The sequence below is a fragment of the Malania oleifera genome, chromosome 7 (genome assembly GCF_029873635.1).
Source record: "Malania oleifera isolate guangnan ecotype guangnan chromosome 7, ASM2987363v1, whole genome shotgun sequence".
NCBI lineage: Eukaryota > Viridiplantae > Streptophyta > Magnoliopsida > Santalales > Ximeniaceae > Malania > Malania oleifera.
Window position 1 is genome coordinate 59,096,452 of NC_080423.1, and position 18,800 is coordinate 59,115,251.

General features: G+C 36.6%; 1 protein-coding gene across 1 annotated transcript in view; it reads right to left on the reverse strand.

Annotated features, from left to right (window-relative positions):
- Window positions 1-1,970: 1,970 nt before the first annotated feature.
- LOC131160340 (obg-like ATPase 1) overlaps window positions 1,971-18,800 on the reverse strand; it is a 78,849-nt gene continuing 62,019 nt past the window's right edge. Inside the window, exons 10-12 of the mRNA XM_058115932.1 lie at window positions 10,568-10,660; window positions 9,979-10,029; window positions 1,971-2,355 (exon numbers count right to left, since the gene is read on the reverse strand). Coding sequence (XP_057971915.1) covers window positions 2,257-2,355; window positions 9,979-10,029; window positions 10,568-10,660 — 243 coding nt within the window. The 3' untranslated portion in view covers window positions 1,971-2,256. The remainder of the gene's footprint in view (window positions 2,356-9,978; window positions 10,030-10,567; window positions 10,661-18,800) is intronic.

An 18,800-nucleotide genomic window follows, 5' to 3' on the forward strand; every position in this document is an offset into this window, starting at 1 on the left:
AACCCATTATTCTAGACCTATGAGTAATTCTAGATCTAATTTTTTTCCATCAAATACATTAATCTTTGAAACGAAATATTTGAATAAATAAAATAGGAAACTATAATTTTATTAATTTGATAATAATAAAATAGCACATGTAAATTTTTATTTGAAAACATTAACGTGCACTGCACATGACTCCTTACCCCTCTCTAATAATAAGTGATTAGGAGAATAGCATCTGAATGAAAGTGATATCATATTATTACATAATAAAGTATGATGCAGAAAAGTAATGTTTTGGAATGGAGCGGCGCACGTCGCACATGGGGGACACGGGCATTTCATGCAGACGCGGAATCGCTGCACGCGCGCATTTACAAAAAGTAGAGAGAGAGAGAGAGAGAGAGAGAGAGAGAGCAGTTGGTAGTTTTGTGATGCATTGTTTCAGTTTAGTTGGTAGGCTTTATTTTAAAGATTATGATGGGGGGGACATTCGCAGCCCCCCATTCTCAATCTTCAATACTTCCCTTACGCTACTTTCAAAATGTTTATATATATATATATATATATATATATATATATATATATCATAGTCTTAATGACTCTTTAAGTAATAACAATACCTTTTCTCTTCCCTTCTTATTAGCTCTGCCGGCAGGCACTTTATGATTATCCATTTTTTTTAATATTTGTAAAAAATTATCAAAAAATTAAATAATATAAGGATATTTTGAAAACTAAACAAAAAAATTAAAAATAAGAGAAAATTACTTCCCAATATTTTAGGAATGGCTAAACGTGAATTATGATGATATTATACAAATTGAAGGAAGAGATTAAAGGGGGAAAAAAATTCCAAATTTTTAAGAAAGATAAACATTAATTTATAATATATATATATATATATATATTTTTACACTTATAATCTTATGTGTTCATTTTTTTTAACAAATAGAAAAACATTTTACATTAAATTAATTTTAGATTTTGGAAAGATGAGGGAAATCCTCGCCTAGATAATTGCATGCCAAACTGAACAACTGAACTAATTACTTTTAACATAAAATAAACGATAAAAAAATACAGAAAACCATTAAATGTACCTCGCAGTTTGTAGTGAAAAAATAAAGTGGTTAATCTATGATTCGTTTGTAAGTTGGAGCAGAGCATTTATAATCTTCAAACATCAAAAGCAAAGAGTTGTGGCGTTCAAGGAACCCTCGTGCAGAGGAAAACGGAATGGGCCAGTCTGCCAGAGCAAGGGACGTTTTCCGTTGAACGCTCTTTCGTCCTTTCATAAGGACAATACAAAGCCTCAAGAGCTGCGTTTGCCTTGGACCTTTAATTTACAATTCTGCCAGCTTATACAGAGTCATATTTAATTTTGTACCTTTTTAAATCTAAACTCAAATTTATAATTTCCACCACTAAAAATCAGATTAATTCGTCAGCTGACTCATTATTAATTTTATATTTACATTTTATAATAATTCTTATCCGAATGAATTCGTTGAATATCCAAAGAAACTCTAAATAATTCTGATCTTCAACAATAAATACTCTTGCTATAACATTTTTTTAAAATTAGGTTACAAATATTGCCATGAGAATTTTTGTTGATTTTTTTTTTTTTTTTTCGGATCAATCCAATCTGAATCCAACCAGATCTGCAGGTTAAATCAGATTTTTAGAACACCAAACTCACCATTTTCAAAGTTAATAATCTTATCGATAACTTTACAAAAAATATTTAATAGGTTTATGTTGGAGCAACATAATGTTTTTCTTCAAATTATCACCCCTTCAAGCCTCAAGATCAAAATTGTTTCATTCACTTGTCCTCTTGACGCAAAGAAAACATAAAGGAACCTGCCGAATTTGCATTGTTAGCGTGCATTTTCTTTATTCTTTTTTTTTTTTCCACGAGTACTTCAGAGCTTTAATTTTTGTTTACTAGCAGATATGTCTCACCAGCGCATTATGAGTGAGTGTAAAAGGAGGTTTGCATTTAAGTATAAAAGGATGGGTAATATTAGCACACTGCCTGTCCCTAATTGATTCTTCATCGTGCTAATTGGCTCCTCATCGCTCTACTTATCAATTTCAACATATAATAAGAATTAGGTTTTTACACGGCTGCAACAAAAATGAGACATGAATAGGGTTTTCTCATTGTTCAACCTTACAGATTAAATATCGAAAAAACTCCCAAGAAATTTTTTTTAATTCACTTCATCCTGTCTCAGTACGACTCTGCATCAACCATGTGTCTCATTTCTTCCCGCCTCCAGAAACATTGAACTTGAAAAATATTATGTCTCCATCTTGAACTATGTATGTCTTCCCCTCCTGTCTGTACTTCCCAGCAGCCTACGCAACAGAGGAGAGTGTATTTTTCTCTATGAGAAAATTATGAAACAGAGAATAAGATATGAAGCAATCCTTTATATAAATCCAATTGACATTTTTAGTTCCTTTCCTATCATTAACAAGTCAAGCTCATTAACTACAAAATAATCACTGATTCATCATACAACATTACTATATAATCACACCATACAGCCCAACCTAACATAGCCCGTGTATGATCTTAACACAGCCCCACTTGAATCACTTTCAATGAAATGGATTTTACGTTGACAATGGAGCTATATGTGGCAGGGATTAGGAAGCACTACTACAAGGTTTTGTATAATTTCTATTTGTGCCTATACCCAACCATAATATGTTTAAACTAATAACTATAAATTTCTCAAGACTCTCTTGATTAAATGCCCAGGGTTCGAGTCTTGGGGGCTAGGCTTTCCATTTGAAATAATACCTTGGTATTTAAATGCAAAAAGGTAGAGGGGCGGACCTATTATCCCAATGGATTAGTCGAGTGTCCAAAGGGCCTTGGGCATTATTTCAAAAAAAAAAACTAAAAATTTCTTAACTGTGCTCGAAAGAAACTTGAAATCAGCATGACATTATATATGTACATACCTGTCCAAATCTGATCTTTCTGGCCCATAGTTAAATTGCTTAAATGTGAAGTATCAACTCTATGATTGACAGATTAGTTGTATTTGAGAAGCTGATTTAATTCATTTCTTTTTTTATTCTATTCAGAGATATTGCTCTCTCAGATGTTATCTAGTTTAATTAAATTCATCTTTTTACGACCAGCTCTAAAGCTATTTTTACTAACTCTAGTGCTATGAAATTAGTTGAACTCATTTAAATTTCTCCAAAATGCATTACTCTCGCGTTACCATTAAATTAAAGTGAGAAGATTCAAACTTATTTGAATTGGTTCAAAAAATTAAAAGGCGCTTATATCCAGCTCCAGATTGTTTTATTCACTTCGGGTATCTCAAAATGTGCATCTCCAAATCTCATCTTTTAAATGCTTGAAACTATATTGTAATATTTTGCAATTCAATTGTAATCAAACTGTTGGGAGTGTTGGCTCCATAGGCACCAAGCTTATGGCAGCCAAGATGCAGAGGAGCAGAGAGAAAAACTCCCAGGCTTGTGCTTGGCTTGAGCTTAACCAATTTTATTTGAGCACAGTTGACAAATTAATTGCATTTGAGAAGTTTATCTAAGTTTTTACTTTTTGACTCCATTCAAAGACATCACTCACCCTCAGATGTATAGAATTTGACTGAATTCATCTTTTTATGATTATGTTTAAAACTATTATTTACTCTAGTGCTATGAAAATTATTGAATTCATCTTAGTTAAATCTGTCCAAAATACATGTGCCCTCACATTATTGATGAGAAGATTCAAACTTATTTGAATCAATTCAAGACATTAACTGGTCGCTTATAGCCAGCTCCAAATTATTTCACTCACTTCTCGTATTTCAAATAGTGCAACTCTCAAATCTAAACTTTTAAATGTTAGAAATGAAATTGTGGCAATTCAATTGTTATCAAACTGTTGGGAGTCTTGGGCTATACATATACACCTAGTTTATGCCAAGCCAAAGTGCATAGGAGCAGAGAAAAAATTCTGCAGTTTGTGCTTGGTTTGAGCTTAACCAATTTTATTTGAGCGAGACATGTTCTTCAAGAGGGATTAATCCGCCTTCTGAAAGGTTTTCTTAGTTCATACTTAATCAGGCCTTGTGCTCAAGTGTCACGGCCCGACTATATTCACACCCTTGTGATAGGCCATGCGGCACTAGCTAAAGCACTCTTGCTTAACTAGCTAGCCTATCGTTTACCAACATTCATCCACGAAGCACTTTCATTAATATTCATTCAGATAGCAGCGGAAACAGTAATCAATTTATGAAAGTCGTGGTAAGCAAGCAGTAAACATTGAAGCAAACGTAATTGATTAACAAATCCTCCGTTGACATGGTGTACTTAGCGAGGGAGGCAAGGAGCACGTTGACAATTGCTAGTGAGTTTTACAATGATTGATGAACACTCACCCTCCCCTAAAGAGGTTTTTATGTAATTATCATCCTGACACTAGGAAACATCAAAGTGACCGAGGAGTCATACTGCCTTATTTGACATACAAAGACACCACTAGCAGAAAATAACCCTACACTAGTATTTACATGATGGAAACCCATCACAAGCACACGAGATAAGCGGTCACAAGCAAGCACAATGCCCTGAACAAGCTTAGCTCGTGACATAGTGATGTACTGAAAATTGCAAAGATACCTTAGGTGTGGGCTATTTGTTCCCAGTGAGAGAATGAGTGAGGCCATCTAGTACTTGTGTTGGCTGCATATTGCGTGAAAAGTATCATTGGTGTGAAAATGGGTAGTCCTTGTGTTGTTTAATGTCAAGGATCTTGGCTGAAGAGGCGACTCCTAGGTGGTCTATGGAGAAATGGACAGATGTAAGAGGCTTGATATTGTTGTGAAAAGTTTCAGTTTTGTTCTTGAGTGAGAGAAACTGCAGAAGAATGGTCCTTGTGCTGTTTATGGTCAAGTTGAGCGACTGACATGTGTGGCCTGTGGAGAAACTACTTATGTAAGAGGCCGATATTCATAGGGAACAAGACTTGTGTAAAAGGCTAGATACTGGTGTGAAGAATATCGAAATAATGGAAGGCCCACTGGATCTACTTGAGTGGACAAAGGTTCCAAGTTGAAAGCCAACCACTATTCTTCCTGTCTCCTATTTATTTTTAGTTTGCCTTGTGGTCACAATTCTAAAATTTGGTGTAGTTTATTCTATTGTTTTAAGAAATAAAAAATTGAGCTCCAATCCATTCCTTCCTCCCCACCACAGCCCTTTTTTTTTTTCACTTCAGTTGCTCTCTGGGCCAATAGAATATAAGGGTGAGCCAAAGCCAAGAAGACAAGCTAAAATCCACACATTAATTAAACACCCATATGAAGAAGCATCTTGATTTGTGTATTAGGAAATTTATAAAAACAAAAACCAAAAAAACCAAAACAAGGTGGTGCATGACCAATATCCGCACAAAATAATTGTAATCCACCCCAAAGGAATTGGCACATAGGAAGCCTCTTATAGGTTCAAATGCTTGGAAAATAAGAAAACTACTTTTACAGAACTAAATAAACTGAATTACTAATTTCTTAAAAAACATCCAAGAATTTTAATGACATGATACCAATAAAAATGCTCTAAATTAAAAAAAAATGAAAAAAAAATAAAATTGATTCTCTATGTTGCTTGTATCAATCTCCCCTAGTTGAAAAAAGGAACTTGGCTACGAGTTAAAGCAAACATGCATGGTACTAAACATTACCCTCTTCATCTTCAATATTCAATTTTCATCGTCTAGAGCTCTCTCCAATCAGGTAATATCACCCTCATCTTAATCTTCATCCCTAAAATACTCATGCCTCCACAATTTGATTATTAGTAGTGCTCTCTACAATCTTTAAGTCCATCTTTCTTATATACAAGTCTCCATATGGCCAACATGAGTCCACCCAGGATAACAGCAATTAGAGTATCCCTTTTGTCAACAATTATGGCAGTTAGTTGGAGAGCGTCTAACCCACTTCAAATTATGCAACTCGGCAAAAGCAGGAGGTGGATCATGTGGAAGTGATACAAGTATCCTTCTAATATTTGCTGTTTTTCTCAGTAAACCTAGCAAAAGCAACAACTTAACCAGCTGATTTAAAGTCATAAGACTGCAACGCAATGTGTAATCCACAGTGAAGTCCCGCTGTGTATCAAATAGTATGTTGTTTGCCTTCATCAAAAGAACATCACACAACCAATCTATGGAACTCAAGCATGCAGGTGCAAATACCACTATTGTGTTAAGCCACTGGACACAATTCAAGTAGATCTATCGCTCATAATTGGGATGAATTTTTGTTCCCTCATATGCCTCAAAAGATTCCAGTGATTGGAGCATGCTTCAAAGTCTGCACTTGAGACTAATAATTGTCAGACCAGCTGCCACTACTGTGTCAAGCCACTCGACACAATTCAAGTAGATCTCTCACTCATAACAAGGATGATTTTTTGTTCCCTCATATGCCTCAAAAGATTCCAAAAAGTGATCGGAGCAAGCTTAAAAGTCTCTGCTTGAGACTAATAATTGTCAGACGAACTGTTTCCAGTTGGACACCTGTAGAGATATTATCGTTTTGATCGAACCCATTTCAACATCTCTGGATCTCTCTCATGCGACCTCAGGTAAAGTCACCTTAATTCCATATTGGCACTTTAAAGGCTTGTGTCAGAGTGTATATAATTATGGGCATGAAAAGTACATGGACTACTCATAGGGGCATCAAATTCTTCAAGTTATTTTTTCTTTCTTTCCAGATCAATAATGTTTGTGGGTGAAAATTTTGTTCTGTTAGGGTGAAAATCATATGCCTTGTAGATTCCACTCAGTCAAACTAGACTATGCCATACATGCAAAGCCTTTGAGACAAATGTCTACCAACTTGTTCTTCGGGTTGACCACCTCATTGACCTCAATATTTAAACATATTTTGATTTGATTGAAGAAAATCTCTCCATCTTCTTTTCATGTGAGCTCAGGGAAAGTGATCCAGATTCCACAATCTGGCTCCGTACACAGTAGAGGCTTGCAACAAAGGAGAAATATTATTATGGATATAAATATTGTTTGGTTGGGCTACTAGAACATCAGGTTCAGCAAGTCCTTTTTTGCTCTCAATCCAAATCAATAATGCCTTAAAGAGTGAAATCTTGGACTCAAGGGCGGACCTTGGATCAACGGTAAGGTTGCTCCTTTGTGCTCAGTTGGCCATGGGTTCGAGTCCAAAAAAACAGCCTGTCTGCATAAAAGTAGGGGTAAGGCTGTGTACCCTGTGATGACTCTCCAATTACCCTCACAAAGTCGGGAGCCTTTATGGGCCGGGCACACCCTTTTAGAGTGAAATCTTGGACTCGATCATCAAATTTCTGATTGAACAAAGAGAGAATTTGATATTTGAAAAGGAACCACCTAAGAATTATGAAACATACATTAGGTGTTACTTCATGGATCTTAGCAATGCACAAGCAATCAAATCATACCGATACTTGGTCACCATTTGTCCTATTTTTTTTGTTCTCCAGCTGTTTCAAAGCGATTCAGTCCATTTGATTTGATTAATTTAGACTGATTCAATTGGGCAAGTTCAAGGCAGTTTCAGTCGTTCAATTTGGCTGCATTAGGGCACCAAATTCCTCCTTTTTTGTTTTCTATAGTTGTAGGGAGATACAACTTGATGCAAGGTTCATAGTTCAGTCAAAAGGGAAGTCCTCTGATGGCAATGATAAAGAGGCTCAACAACAACGACAGAGCTCCAGTTGAGGCTTGTATATAAATATTGGGTCTCTGATGCCACAACAACAAATTGATGTGGATGTCTAGAAAATAGCGTTCACGTAAATGATGGCAATGACTTCTCCTCCTCTTTCTTGATGTGATTAGCTGCTGGGAAAAATCCCAGTTGGCTACTGATTTGTGGTGCAATTGAGCAAATTTCATGGCGGTGTCTCAAAAAAGCTTTTTTCTCAAATTTCTGACATTGATAGGACAATAACTAAGGTGCAAGGGATAATGGCAGTGGTGGTAAGGGCAATTTGGTAGAAACAAAACTACAGGGGCAATGAAGGTAGAGTGATTTAAGTTAAAATTGCAAACCATGCATATTTGAGTTATAACATGTCACATACGTGAAGAAATATGTGGCATTTTCCATTTTCAGTTTCCTGTTTTCAGCTATTGTGGCAACAAGTTGACATTGCTAATTTCCGACTCATTTGTATATTAGAAAACAGGATTGTTCTTGAAGTCTCAAAAATATGTTTAAATAGATAATAACTCATTTATGTAATTTTATATTATAAATTATTTTTATTTTAATATTTTTTAATTAACATTTATTTTCATTTTCATTATTCCGATCATATTTCTTTTTTTTAAAAAATAATTATTTGGTCCATGAGCAAAACGAGCATGCATTCAATTAGGTTTTAGTTTATTTTGGTTTGGAGAATATTAACCATGTCTTCAAATTTCAATTTTCTTTCTTTTCAGTCTGTTTCAAGCTTTAATTTTTATAATTTTTGACAATGATAAGAAACAGTAGGGGCAGGCAGGAAAAACTGAAAACCAGTAAACTATTTATTCAGTTCGGAATTTTAAATTTTTTCAGCTAACAGTTCAGTTTCAGTTGAGCGCATACAATAACCGCGGATTAAATGAACCAAAACAATATATTATAGATATATAAAATATATATCATGCAATTATAAATTATTTAGAATTTTAATAATTTTAAAATTAAAATTTTTGTTTTTAATAACAATTTAAAACTTGGGTAGGTTGTTTTGATACTATTTTTTTTAAATTTGAACTTGGATTATAGATTTTGCTTATATTTAATTCATGAGCGGAGTTTTTAAGCTTAGCATGCTAATTTGAAATTTATAAATTTAGGACTTCTTATTGATGCTCGAAATTTAATATTTGAGCTTTAAAATTTACAAGCTGATAATAATGGAAGAAAAAAAATATCAACTTATAATGACTTTAAAATTTTAAAAATTTTAAATTGAATCTAACAGTTTGGCTCGGCTCAGTTAACCATTGGATATTGGCCTAAAAACCAGTTAACTGAATTTTGGTTAACCATTTAAAATGGTTCACTTTTGGTTGGCACTTTCTGGCAAACCAAAACTTCGGTTCGGTTACAGTTTGAAGGGTATGGTTCAGTTAACCGAACTATGCCCAGCCCCACCAAACAGCCCCTAAATAAACAAAAAAATATTAATCACCTAAATGAAAACTGAAGTGGTAACAAAGGGGTGCAGCTGTAAATGGACTGGCTACTGTTGGGACACTTGATGCAGAAATCCCCCGCCATTGGCGTCCACTTAAATATGGGTTTTATTCTGCAAGAAATTAAACCTAGAAAGTCCATATTGATAACTGATCCTGCAGTACCCTAACCATTGGACTACCCTGTGAGGGTAAATATGCTAGAATGGTAAAAGATATGATCCTAATATACCCTAAATAAAAAAAAATTGAAATATAATTAATTCCCAGTGCCCATCCGACTATAAATAAAAAAATAAATAATTCCCTATGCCCACAGGAAACTACATCAAAAGGTTCTCAAAATCCTTGGTTTTGGCTTTGTAAAATAGGAAATTTACAAAGAATTATTACTTTATTAGATCAGCAAAGCCCCCCTCCCCCCCTTTCACCAAAAAAAAAAGGAGAAAAAAATTTATTAAAAAGAGGAAAAACTAATCTTGAGCCCAGGCTCATCATCCCATTTCAACCAGGCTAAAAAATGTATCATTGAGCCAAGGTCATTTCAACACCTTGAATCATTAGCATGCATCTCTTGATTCACGCCAAAGGTCTAAACATCCAAAAACTTCCTTCTCTAAAGGCTTTCATTTTCACCACTAAAAAAGCTTATGTTTATGCATGGTTGTAAGCCTCCTTAAAGATCATTCTGTAGTTGACCAAAAAATAAAAACAAAAACGCTTCAACAGATTAAAGCATATACCTTAACAGCTGCCTCACTGCCCAGTTCCTTTAGATCATCAAACTTCATGACCTAATCATCATCATGAATCTAAGTCAGCACATAATAGGTAGCCATCTGATTTTAACATATACGATGCTATCAGGAGATTATTAAACAATATTCACCATGATAATATCATATGATGAAACACTTTCTGAAAGTATGTGAGAAATGAGGCATATTAGTTACTTAATTTTCAGTCCGAAGGAAAATTTAGGTACATTTGGTAGACAAGTCACTGGAATCTTCAATATGCTCCCACTCCCTAGAAATTTACATGCTTTTAAGGTCAAAATTTGTAGATTAGTAATGCCTCTTGAAACCTGAAGCCTACTATAAAAGAGCCTTGAACTATTGTAACACAAGTTTGAATTACTAGGAGTCCTAGTATTGGAAATGTGTACTCAAGCATTTCTTTACCAGGACAGTTGAAAAAGTTTTGGGACAAATGAAATGGCACAAGTCAATCATTAAACAAAAGGAAATAATTGCAATATGCATTCGCTCCCTCTTGAGAGCAAAGGAAGACATTGGCAAAGTCAAGTTGAAATAGAGAAGCAAGGACAACCTCAGCACAAATGAATCCTCTCTCGAAGTCCGAATGAATGGTCCCTGCAGCTTGAGGAGCCTTAGTCTGCCGTCGAATTTGCCAACATTTCACCTGAAAAAAACCATTTATTTGGCAAATTCCAACCGTAGATTGCCAAATTAAGAGATTATTATTTTTTTTTTAAAAGTAAAATGAACAATTGAAAGCAAGTGGTTGGCATGCAATCACATATGCCCACTAAATAACAGGGAAGGAACTGGCACCAGAGCACTACATCCGCAAATAATGAAACTCAAATACCACAAGACAATAAATTATGGGCAATCCAAGGAGAAGACAAAGCATTTTAAAAAGATAAGTTAGTTGGAGAAATTTTTCACACATACACGCAGAAGTGCTAGAATTCTAGACATTCTAAATAAATAGCAATCTGAAGAAGTAGAATTTCCAATATGTGCTCCAGTGCATGCAGAAATGCATAATGTAAATTATGAATAATTAATTTATATATACAAGCCCATGCACACGCTCCTCCATAGGCATTCCCTCAAATTAGAGAGTATGAAGTTAAGAGGAGATTGCCAGACAGACCAGCATGTGTGTATCTAGATTTAACATCCTACTCAAGACAACATTCACTACTTCAAAGAAAAAAAAATTTTAATGGGTAGTGAAACCAGACTACATAAAAAGTAGTGCTATTTCAACCTTTGGCATTTTTTCAAAAAAATAGATAAAGAAATTTATTAAGAGAAGAAAAGAATTACATAACTAAGGAGGGCAATGAGTCATTAAGAAGGGAGTCGTCAAGAAAGTTGGGGGCGTCCATGAGGCTGCCATGGATCTCCCATCCAAATTCTGAATCTTCTAGGCTTGGTTCTGTTCACCTTTTACCCTGCACAAGCTTGCAGGATTTGGGGGCTAGTCTTGCTGTGAGCCCCTCCTGCTCAAGCCCAGGTGGTTTCTTGTTCAGCCCCCAACTTTCAGAGTCTGCCTCCACTGCCCCTCCCCCCCTCTCCAAGCGCCCGCCTGTTAAGTCAGTTGCCTTCACCCCACTTCCCCCACCCCCCCCCCCCCCCCCCCGCCCTCCATCTGTGGCCTTTTCTTTGGGTCTTCTAACATTCAGCAGGTCCAGCAAGGCTCAATGGAGCAGGACTGCCCTGTTCTGGCTGCTGACCACTCTTCTGGTGTGCCTCTCAATCAAGTTTCTGAGGTGGATGCTCTGGCTATCATCCCTGCAGCACCCTTAGACCCATTGGTTGCTGATGACAATTCCCCCTCTCCCTCTTTGAGGAAGTTCAATGAATTGGGACTTGTTAGCACTGATTTCAATCTGCAGGTGTCTAATTGGGTGCTTCACGAATTGAATTTGGCGAGTAAAACCATCGGGATATCTTTCAATGGCTCTGAGGAAAAAGAGAGGCAATTATTTGTGGAAATAGAGAAGAAAGAACATTTTCTGGGAAAAAACATTAAGGTAACTTCCACTTGAAAGGCACAAGTTAGGTAAACTATGACAAGCTGGGAAGGTACTCTGATTCTGGAGTGGCAGAAAGCGGCCGAGTTGGTGATCTAATCCCATGTTGAGGAAGTTAATCCCATGGAATGTGAAGGGACTTGATAACGAAACAAAAAGATGCATTATCGGATCGTTTCTCAATGACTGGAAAGGGGATGTTCTTTGTTTTTGGGAAACAAAGGTGAATTCCATGGATGTTGGTTAATCGTTTATGGCAATGTTCTAAAAGGCTTAATCAAGGCTCGCCTCAAGGCATTTTACTCAAGGCAAGGCATGCCTAAAACTCCTTGAGGCTCAATCTAAAATACCAAATCGCAAAATGGCTAACGCATTACATACTGAAGCTTACGCATTTACACAAAAAGGCGTGCCTTTTGCACCTTGTCACTTGAGGCTTACGCATTTTAGGTGTGTGATTCTCAAGTAAGATTTGGCTAGAAAATATTAACTCTATGTGTTCATATAAATGGAACGCCATAATATGAGTTAATTTCTAAAACTCATGAACCTCAAGCTTTCCAAAACAATTGAGTTATATCTTAAAATCTTGAAAAATAATTTGAACTTTGTAATTTTATAGCTATCTCTTATCATGATTTACGTAATGAATTTAAGTTAGCAATTTTTTTGAATGGCCAACAAATAGTTTGCAAATTTTATTTTATTTTTTTGTTTTACATTATATTTTTTATTTTCTTAAATTTTTCTTTATTTTTAAAATATGTAATTTATTTACATATTTTTATTTAAAAATAAAATCTCAAAAGGCTTATGCCTCAACACCTTAAGGCTTACGCCTCGCCTCTCAAGGGTTAGAGTGCCTCACCTTTGCCTTCTAAAACATTGGTTTATGGCAAGAATTGTAAATGGATTGCGTTGATCACGACAGATAATGCGGGAGTCATTCTCATTATTTGGAAAATGACTTAGTTGTGGAATTTCTAGATCATTCCATCGATACCTTCTCGGTCACTTGTTTGCTCCAGAGTCTTGAAGATAATTTGGTTTGGAACTTAATGGGGGTCTATGGCATAGATGAAGGGCCTTCTAGACATCTTTTGTGGAAAGAGCTGGTAGAAATTAAGACAAATGGGTAAACTTTTGGGTCATTGGGGGTGATTTCAACGTGATCCTTTATCCTTACGAAAGGAATGGAGCTTTTTCTTAATATATTTGGATGCACAAGTTTCATGATGTTGTCAATGCTTATGCTCTCATTGACCTCCCTCTCGTTGGTGGCCTTTTCACGCGGTCAAACTCGAGGCCACCCTCAAGAATTGGTAGATTCTTAATTTCCTCTGATTGGGAAGAACACTTCTCAAATATAACACAATTCTTGCTTCCTTGCCCAATCTCAGACCACTTTCCAATACTAATTGACACGGGGGGAATCAATTTGGAACCAACCCCTTTCCATTTTGAGAACATGTGGTTTAAACATGGAATTTTTAAAAGTCAAGAAATGGTGGCTTGAGCTGCAAATTGAAGGGAAGGCCAGCTTTATGGTTGCCCCAAAGCTGAAATTGCTTAAAGAAAAATAATAATGTTTTTGGCAACATCACTCTAAGAAAAAGAAGTTTCTTGACAACAATAAGGAACTAGATGACAAGGAAATCAATGAGGGTCTCAATGCCGAAACCAGATTCAAAAGGATTGCCCTCAAAAAAAATATATTGCCCCATATCATCACTTTAGAAGATATGGCATGGAGGCAAAATCTAGGGCTCTTTAGTTGAACGAGGTGGGGGTAGAAATACCAATTTCTTCCATCGTATAGCTAAATGCGAATCATAGATTTAATATGATTACCAAAGCAGAAGTGGAGGGAGAGATGTTGGTGGGCAAGGGAGAAATCAAGAATGGCATTTACAACTTTTCGAAGCCTTGTACACCAAACCAATGTCATGTAGACCAACAGTTGATGTTATTATGTTTTGAAAACATGAGCCTCTTCAACACAATGGCCTGAAAAGCCTTTTGAGGAAGAGGAAATTGCTCGAGCCCTTCAGAGTTGCAATGGGGATAAAGCCCCTGGTCTTGATGGTTTTAATATGGATTTCTTCCAAAGGAACTGAAAATTTCTCACGCAAGATATCTTTAGGCTTTTTGACGATTTCCATAGAATTGGAAATTTTGTGTCTAGCGTAAACTCAACCTTTATCTCCTTAATTCCTAAGAACTTGGGGCCTTGCAACATCAAAGACTTTGGCCCAATCAGCTGGGTTGGCAGCTTGTACAAAATCCGATCCAAAATTTTGGCAATTAGGCTCAAACATACAAATTTTGGAAGTTGTTGGAAGCACTAGCATGCCTTCATTGCAAGTAGGCAAATCATGGGAAGTTGCTTTGATTGCCAATGAAGATGTAGATGCCTACATGAAGGGTGAGAAAAGAAGAGTGCTGTGCAAGATGGATATGGATAAGGCTTTTGTCATGTTAACTGGAGCTTTCTGTCGTGCATTCTCAGAAGAATGGGTTTAGGGGAATCTTGGTGCAAATGGATTTGTTAGCGTATCTCAACCTCATCTTTTTCGGTTTTGGTAAATGGATGCCCCTCTGGTTTCTTTAGATCATCTTGTGGTTAAGACAGGTGACCCGCTTTCCCCCCTTTTGTTTATCATGGCCATGGAAGTGCTAGTCTTATGACAACTAATGCAAATGAAGGTTTTCTTCTAAGGGGACTTGGCATTGGAAATTGGAAGGCCCAATGACAATATGGAAATCAATGTTTTAAAAGGCAAAGGCATAAGGCGAGGTGTTTTAACCCTTAGGAGGCGAGGCTTAAGCCCTAAGGCGTTGGGGGCATAAGCCTTTTAAAAATTTGTTTTTAAGATACAAATATGTAAATAAATTTTATGTATTTAAAAAAAAAAGGAAGAATTAAGAAAATCAAAAATATAATGTAAGAAAACAAAATTATTTATACTTTGTAAACTTCTTATTGGCCATCCAAAAATGATTAACTTGAATACATGACTTAAATCATGACAAGAGATAGCTATACTATTATAAAGTTCAAACTATTTTCATGATTTAAGATACAAGTCTCAATTATTTTGGAAAGATTGAGGTCCATGAGTTTTAGAAATCAACTCATATTATGACATTCCTTTTATACAAACATGTTAAAATTATTTAACAAATTCTTACTTGAGAAACGCACCCCCAAAATGCGTAAGCCTCAACTAAAAAGGGCGCAAAAGGAGTGCCTTTTGTAAAAATGTGTAAGCCTCAACATGAAATGCAAATTCTAGATTGAGCCTCAAGGCGTTTTTGGCATGTCATGCTATGAGGCGAGCCTCGATTGAGCCTTTTAAAACACTGATGGAAATCATCCACCTCTTTGCAGACGACACTATCAACTTTTGTGAGGATGATCAAGAGCAAATCCTTAATCTAAGATACATACTCGGTTTTGAAGCAATTTCAAGTTTAAAAGTAAATTTGAGCAAAAGTGAAATCATTACAATGCGAATGTGAGATTGTGGTCCTTTGTTTGCAAGTATCCTTGGCTGTAAGCTCGAAGCCTTCGCTATTACTATCTTGGCCTCCTCTTAGGATCTATGTTTAAGGATAAAGGTATCCAGGATTCTATTGTTGGCAGGTTCGAAAAGAAACTTGCTGGTTGTAAAAGGAACTTTTTTGTCAAAAGTAGCACACCCACTCTTACTAAAAGTATTTTGCCCAATCTCCTGATTTACTTGATGTCTCTTTTCCCTATCCCTAGCACATTTTCCAAGAGATTGGAGGGCATCCAATCGAGATTCCTTTGGGGAAACACAGGCGATATTCTGAAATATCATGTTAAATTGGGAGTGGTTAAACAACCTTTACAAAAGGGCGGCCTTGGCCTCAGATCTCTTATTATATTTAATAATGCCCTTTTAGGGAAATTGCTTTGAGGATTCATGACCAAAACAAAAAACAAAAAAAACAACACTTCCAGAAGGATGTAATTGCTGTCAAGTATGGCCTCCGTATAGTGGCTGGACCCCAAAAGTTTCAAAGGAAGCTCACGGTACAAGTGTTGGGAGATATATTAGAAATGGACAGGAGATTTCTTCCCTCTCATCTACTGTCAAGTGGGGAATGGAGAGGATGTGTGTCTTCCGGCATGATATTTGGTGTGGCAAGTCCCAACTCAGATCCTCTTTCCCTTCCATCTTTAGATTTGCATATGACAAAATGCCCTTCTTAGCCATCACATGGAGTTCACTAGTCATGGGATTGTCTGGGATATTCCTATAAATGGGAATGCTTTCGATTGGGAACTTGATTCCCTTACAAATTTTTTCAGCAGTCTCTATAAGGCTCATTGTTGGGCTAATTCTGATGACCCCAAATGGGTTTTGAGCAAAGAGAGGAACTTCACTGTCAGCTCATTCTATAAACACCTCAGTTCCCCGGATAAGAGCAGCAACGACTTCCCTCGGAAGCTGATTGCAAACAGGGCAGCACCACCAAAGGTCGCCTTTTTCACATGGAGCTACTCTTGAAAGAATCCTTACCATGGACAATCTTCAGAAAAAAAAGGTTTCTCTCTTGTCAATAGATGTTTTTTATGCCTGGAGCAGGAGGAATCAGTTTATCACGTCCTTCTGCATTGTTCATGGTCCAAGAAATTATGGCACTTAGTCATCTCCATCGCAAGTCAGAAGTGGGTCACTGCAGCTACGGTGGAAGATGAACTGTGGGCTTGGAAAGGGAACAAATCAAATAAGGAAAATCTCTCTCCCTCATCCCCCTTGCTATTTTTTTGGCAGTGGATAGAATGGAACAGAAGAACCTTTCAAGGGATGTTTCTCTCCCCTTTGAACTTTGAAGGGACCTGTAAATTGCTATGATCTCTAGCTGGCATTATGGGCTGGTTGGAAGGGACCCCTTTGTAGTTCTTGATTTTCTTGACACTTAACAGTATGGGGTGTTTCTCTCTTCTTCTCCTTTGTGCTTGGGTGGCATCCCCTAGATGCCTCTTTTTAATATAATTTCTCTTTACTGATAAAAAAAAAATACATTGATGGCCCACAACCTAACAGTTTATGCTAGTTAAAGCCATCAATTCACATTGTATTAGAGCCATGATAAGAGATCCGATCTACTATTATTGTTGCCAGCATATATTGTGTGGTGTTTAAACTTTATCTTATTTCTCATCATGGTGTTATTCAGTGTTCGTGCTTCTTTCCACTTCCAATTGAGCTACACGTATTGGGGAGTGTATATGTCTTGATATACATTCCTGGCTCACAGCCTAACAGCTTAAGCTTTCAGATAGTCATGATCCAACAACATTCAGCTATTTGCATATGTGATGTAGAACAGCAACAAAATTGTAGAATAGACGGAGAATTGAAAGAATTAAGAGACACAGAGACAAAGAGGGGAGAGAAGAAGATGAAGAAATAAGAAAGGATAAGGAAATAGATCCTGCAGGCAGAATGCAGGGACAGAACAGAGAACAGCAGGAGAGTAAAGAATAACAACAGAAAAAGAATTCAACAGGGGAGAGAGAAGGGAAGAAGGGAAAAAAAAAAAAGAAAGGGAGAATGAGAAAAGAAAGGGAAGACTGCATGAGAGAGAGAGAGAGAGAGAGAGAGAGAGAGAGAGAGAGGGAGAGGGAGGGAGGGAAAGTGAGAGTACAATCTGATTCAAACAGCTGCTTCATACATTACACAAACAAATATTATAACATTAAAACAAACAAATAATCACAAAATAACCCCAACTACAACATGTAATTAATAGTTAAAGAAAAAAAAAGTACTGAAGTTGCAAAAATAATCCCAAATAAGTTGAACTTGTAAAATATTCAAATTTACTATCTTTTTTAAAAAAAAAACAACCTAATTTCTAAATCTTCAAACAAAAATTGAGAGCCTTGGCATGCCTTCTAGGCTTTTCAGTTGTACTTGGTACAAAACAGCAAGAATTTCCTTGGTTGACATCAGCAAACAAGTGCACCTTTTTTATTGCAAAGATGCTAAATTGAATGAATCATAATTATATATATAATACTTGCTATGAGCAACACAGATTTAATTGAAGATTGATGTGAAAATGTGTGTAAGTATGCTTGTAATGTCAAGTTGGCATGTCTAGAAAGATTTTGTTAGAAACATGGGCTTGTTGCAATGAAATATGGGCTTGAGCACAATGAGTGGACCTCCCAGGCTGGCAGAGGACCATATGACGCAGGGGTATGGAAATACATTAGGAAAGGTTGGCATGAATCTTCAAGCATCATAATAGGGGTTTTTCTGGAATATCCTAGAAATGTGGAAGATTGGGAACTTCACCAGCTCACTGATTTCTACAGTCATCTTTACAAGATCCAGCCTCAAAACTCTCATATGACCTTCCTATTTGGTCCTTGTACTAGAAGGGAGTCTTCACTGTCAGATCTTTTTACAATAAACTTTTCATCTGAGAATCAACCGACATTCACTCCCCTTGGCCTCAATTATGGAAGTCAGCTGCCCCAAATAAGGTTGCTTTTTTTTTTTTTACCAGGGAAGCAGCTCATGGTAAGATCTTGACCCCGGACAACTTGCATAGAAAGGGGTTCTCCATTGTCAACAGATGCACCCTTTGCATGGTTGAGGCTGAATCAGCAGACCATACCCTTCTCCATTGCCTCTAGACTAGAAATCTATGGAATGTGGCTTTGACTCTTATCGGACAAAGGTGGGTTACCGCTAGATCAGTGGGAGGGGAGCTCTGGGCTTGGAGAGG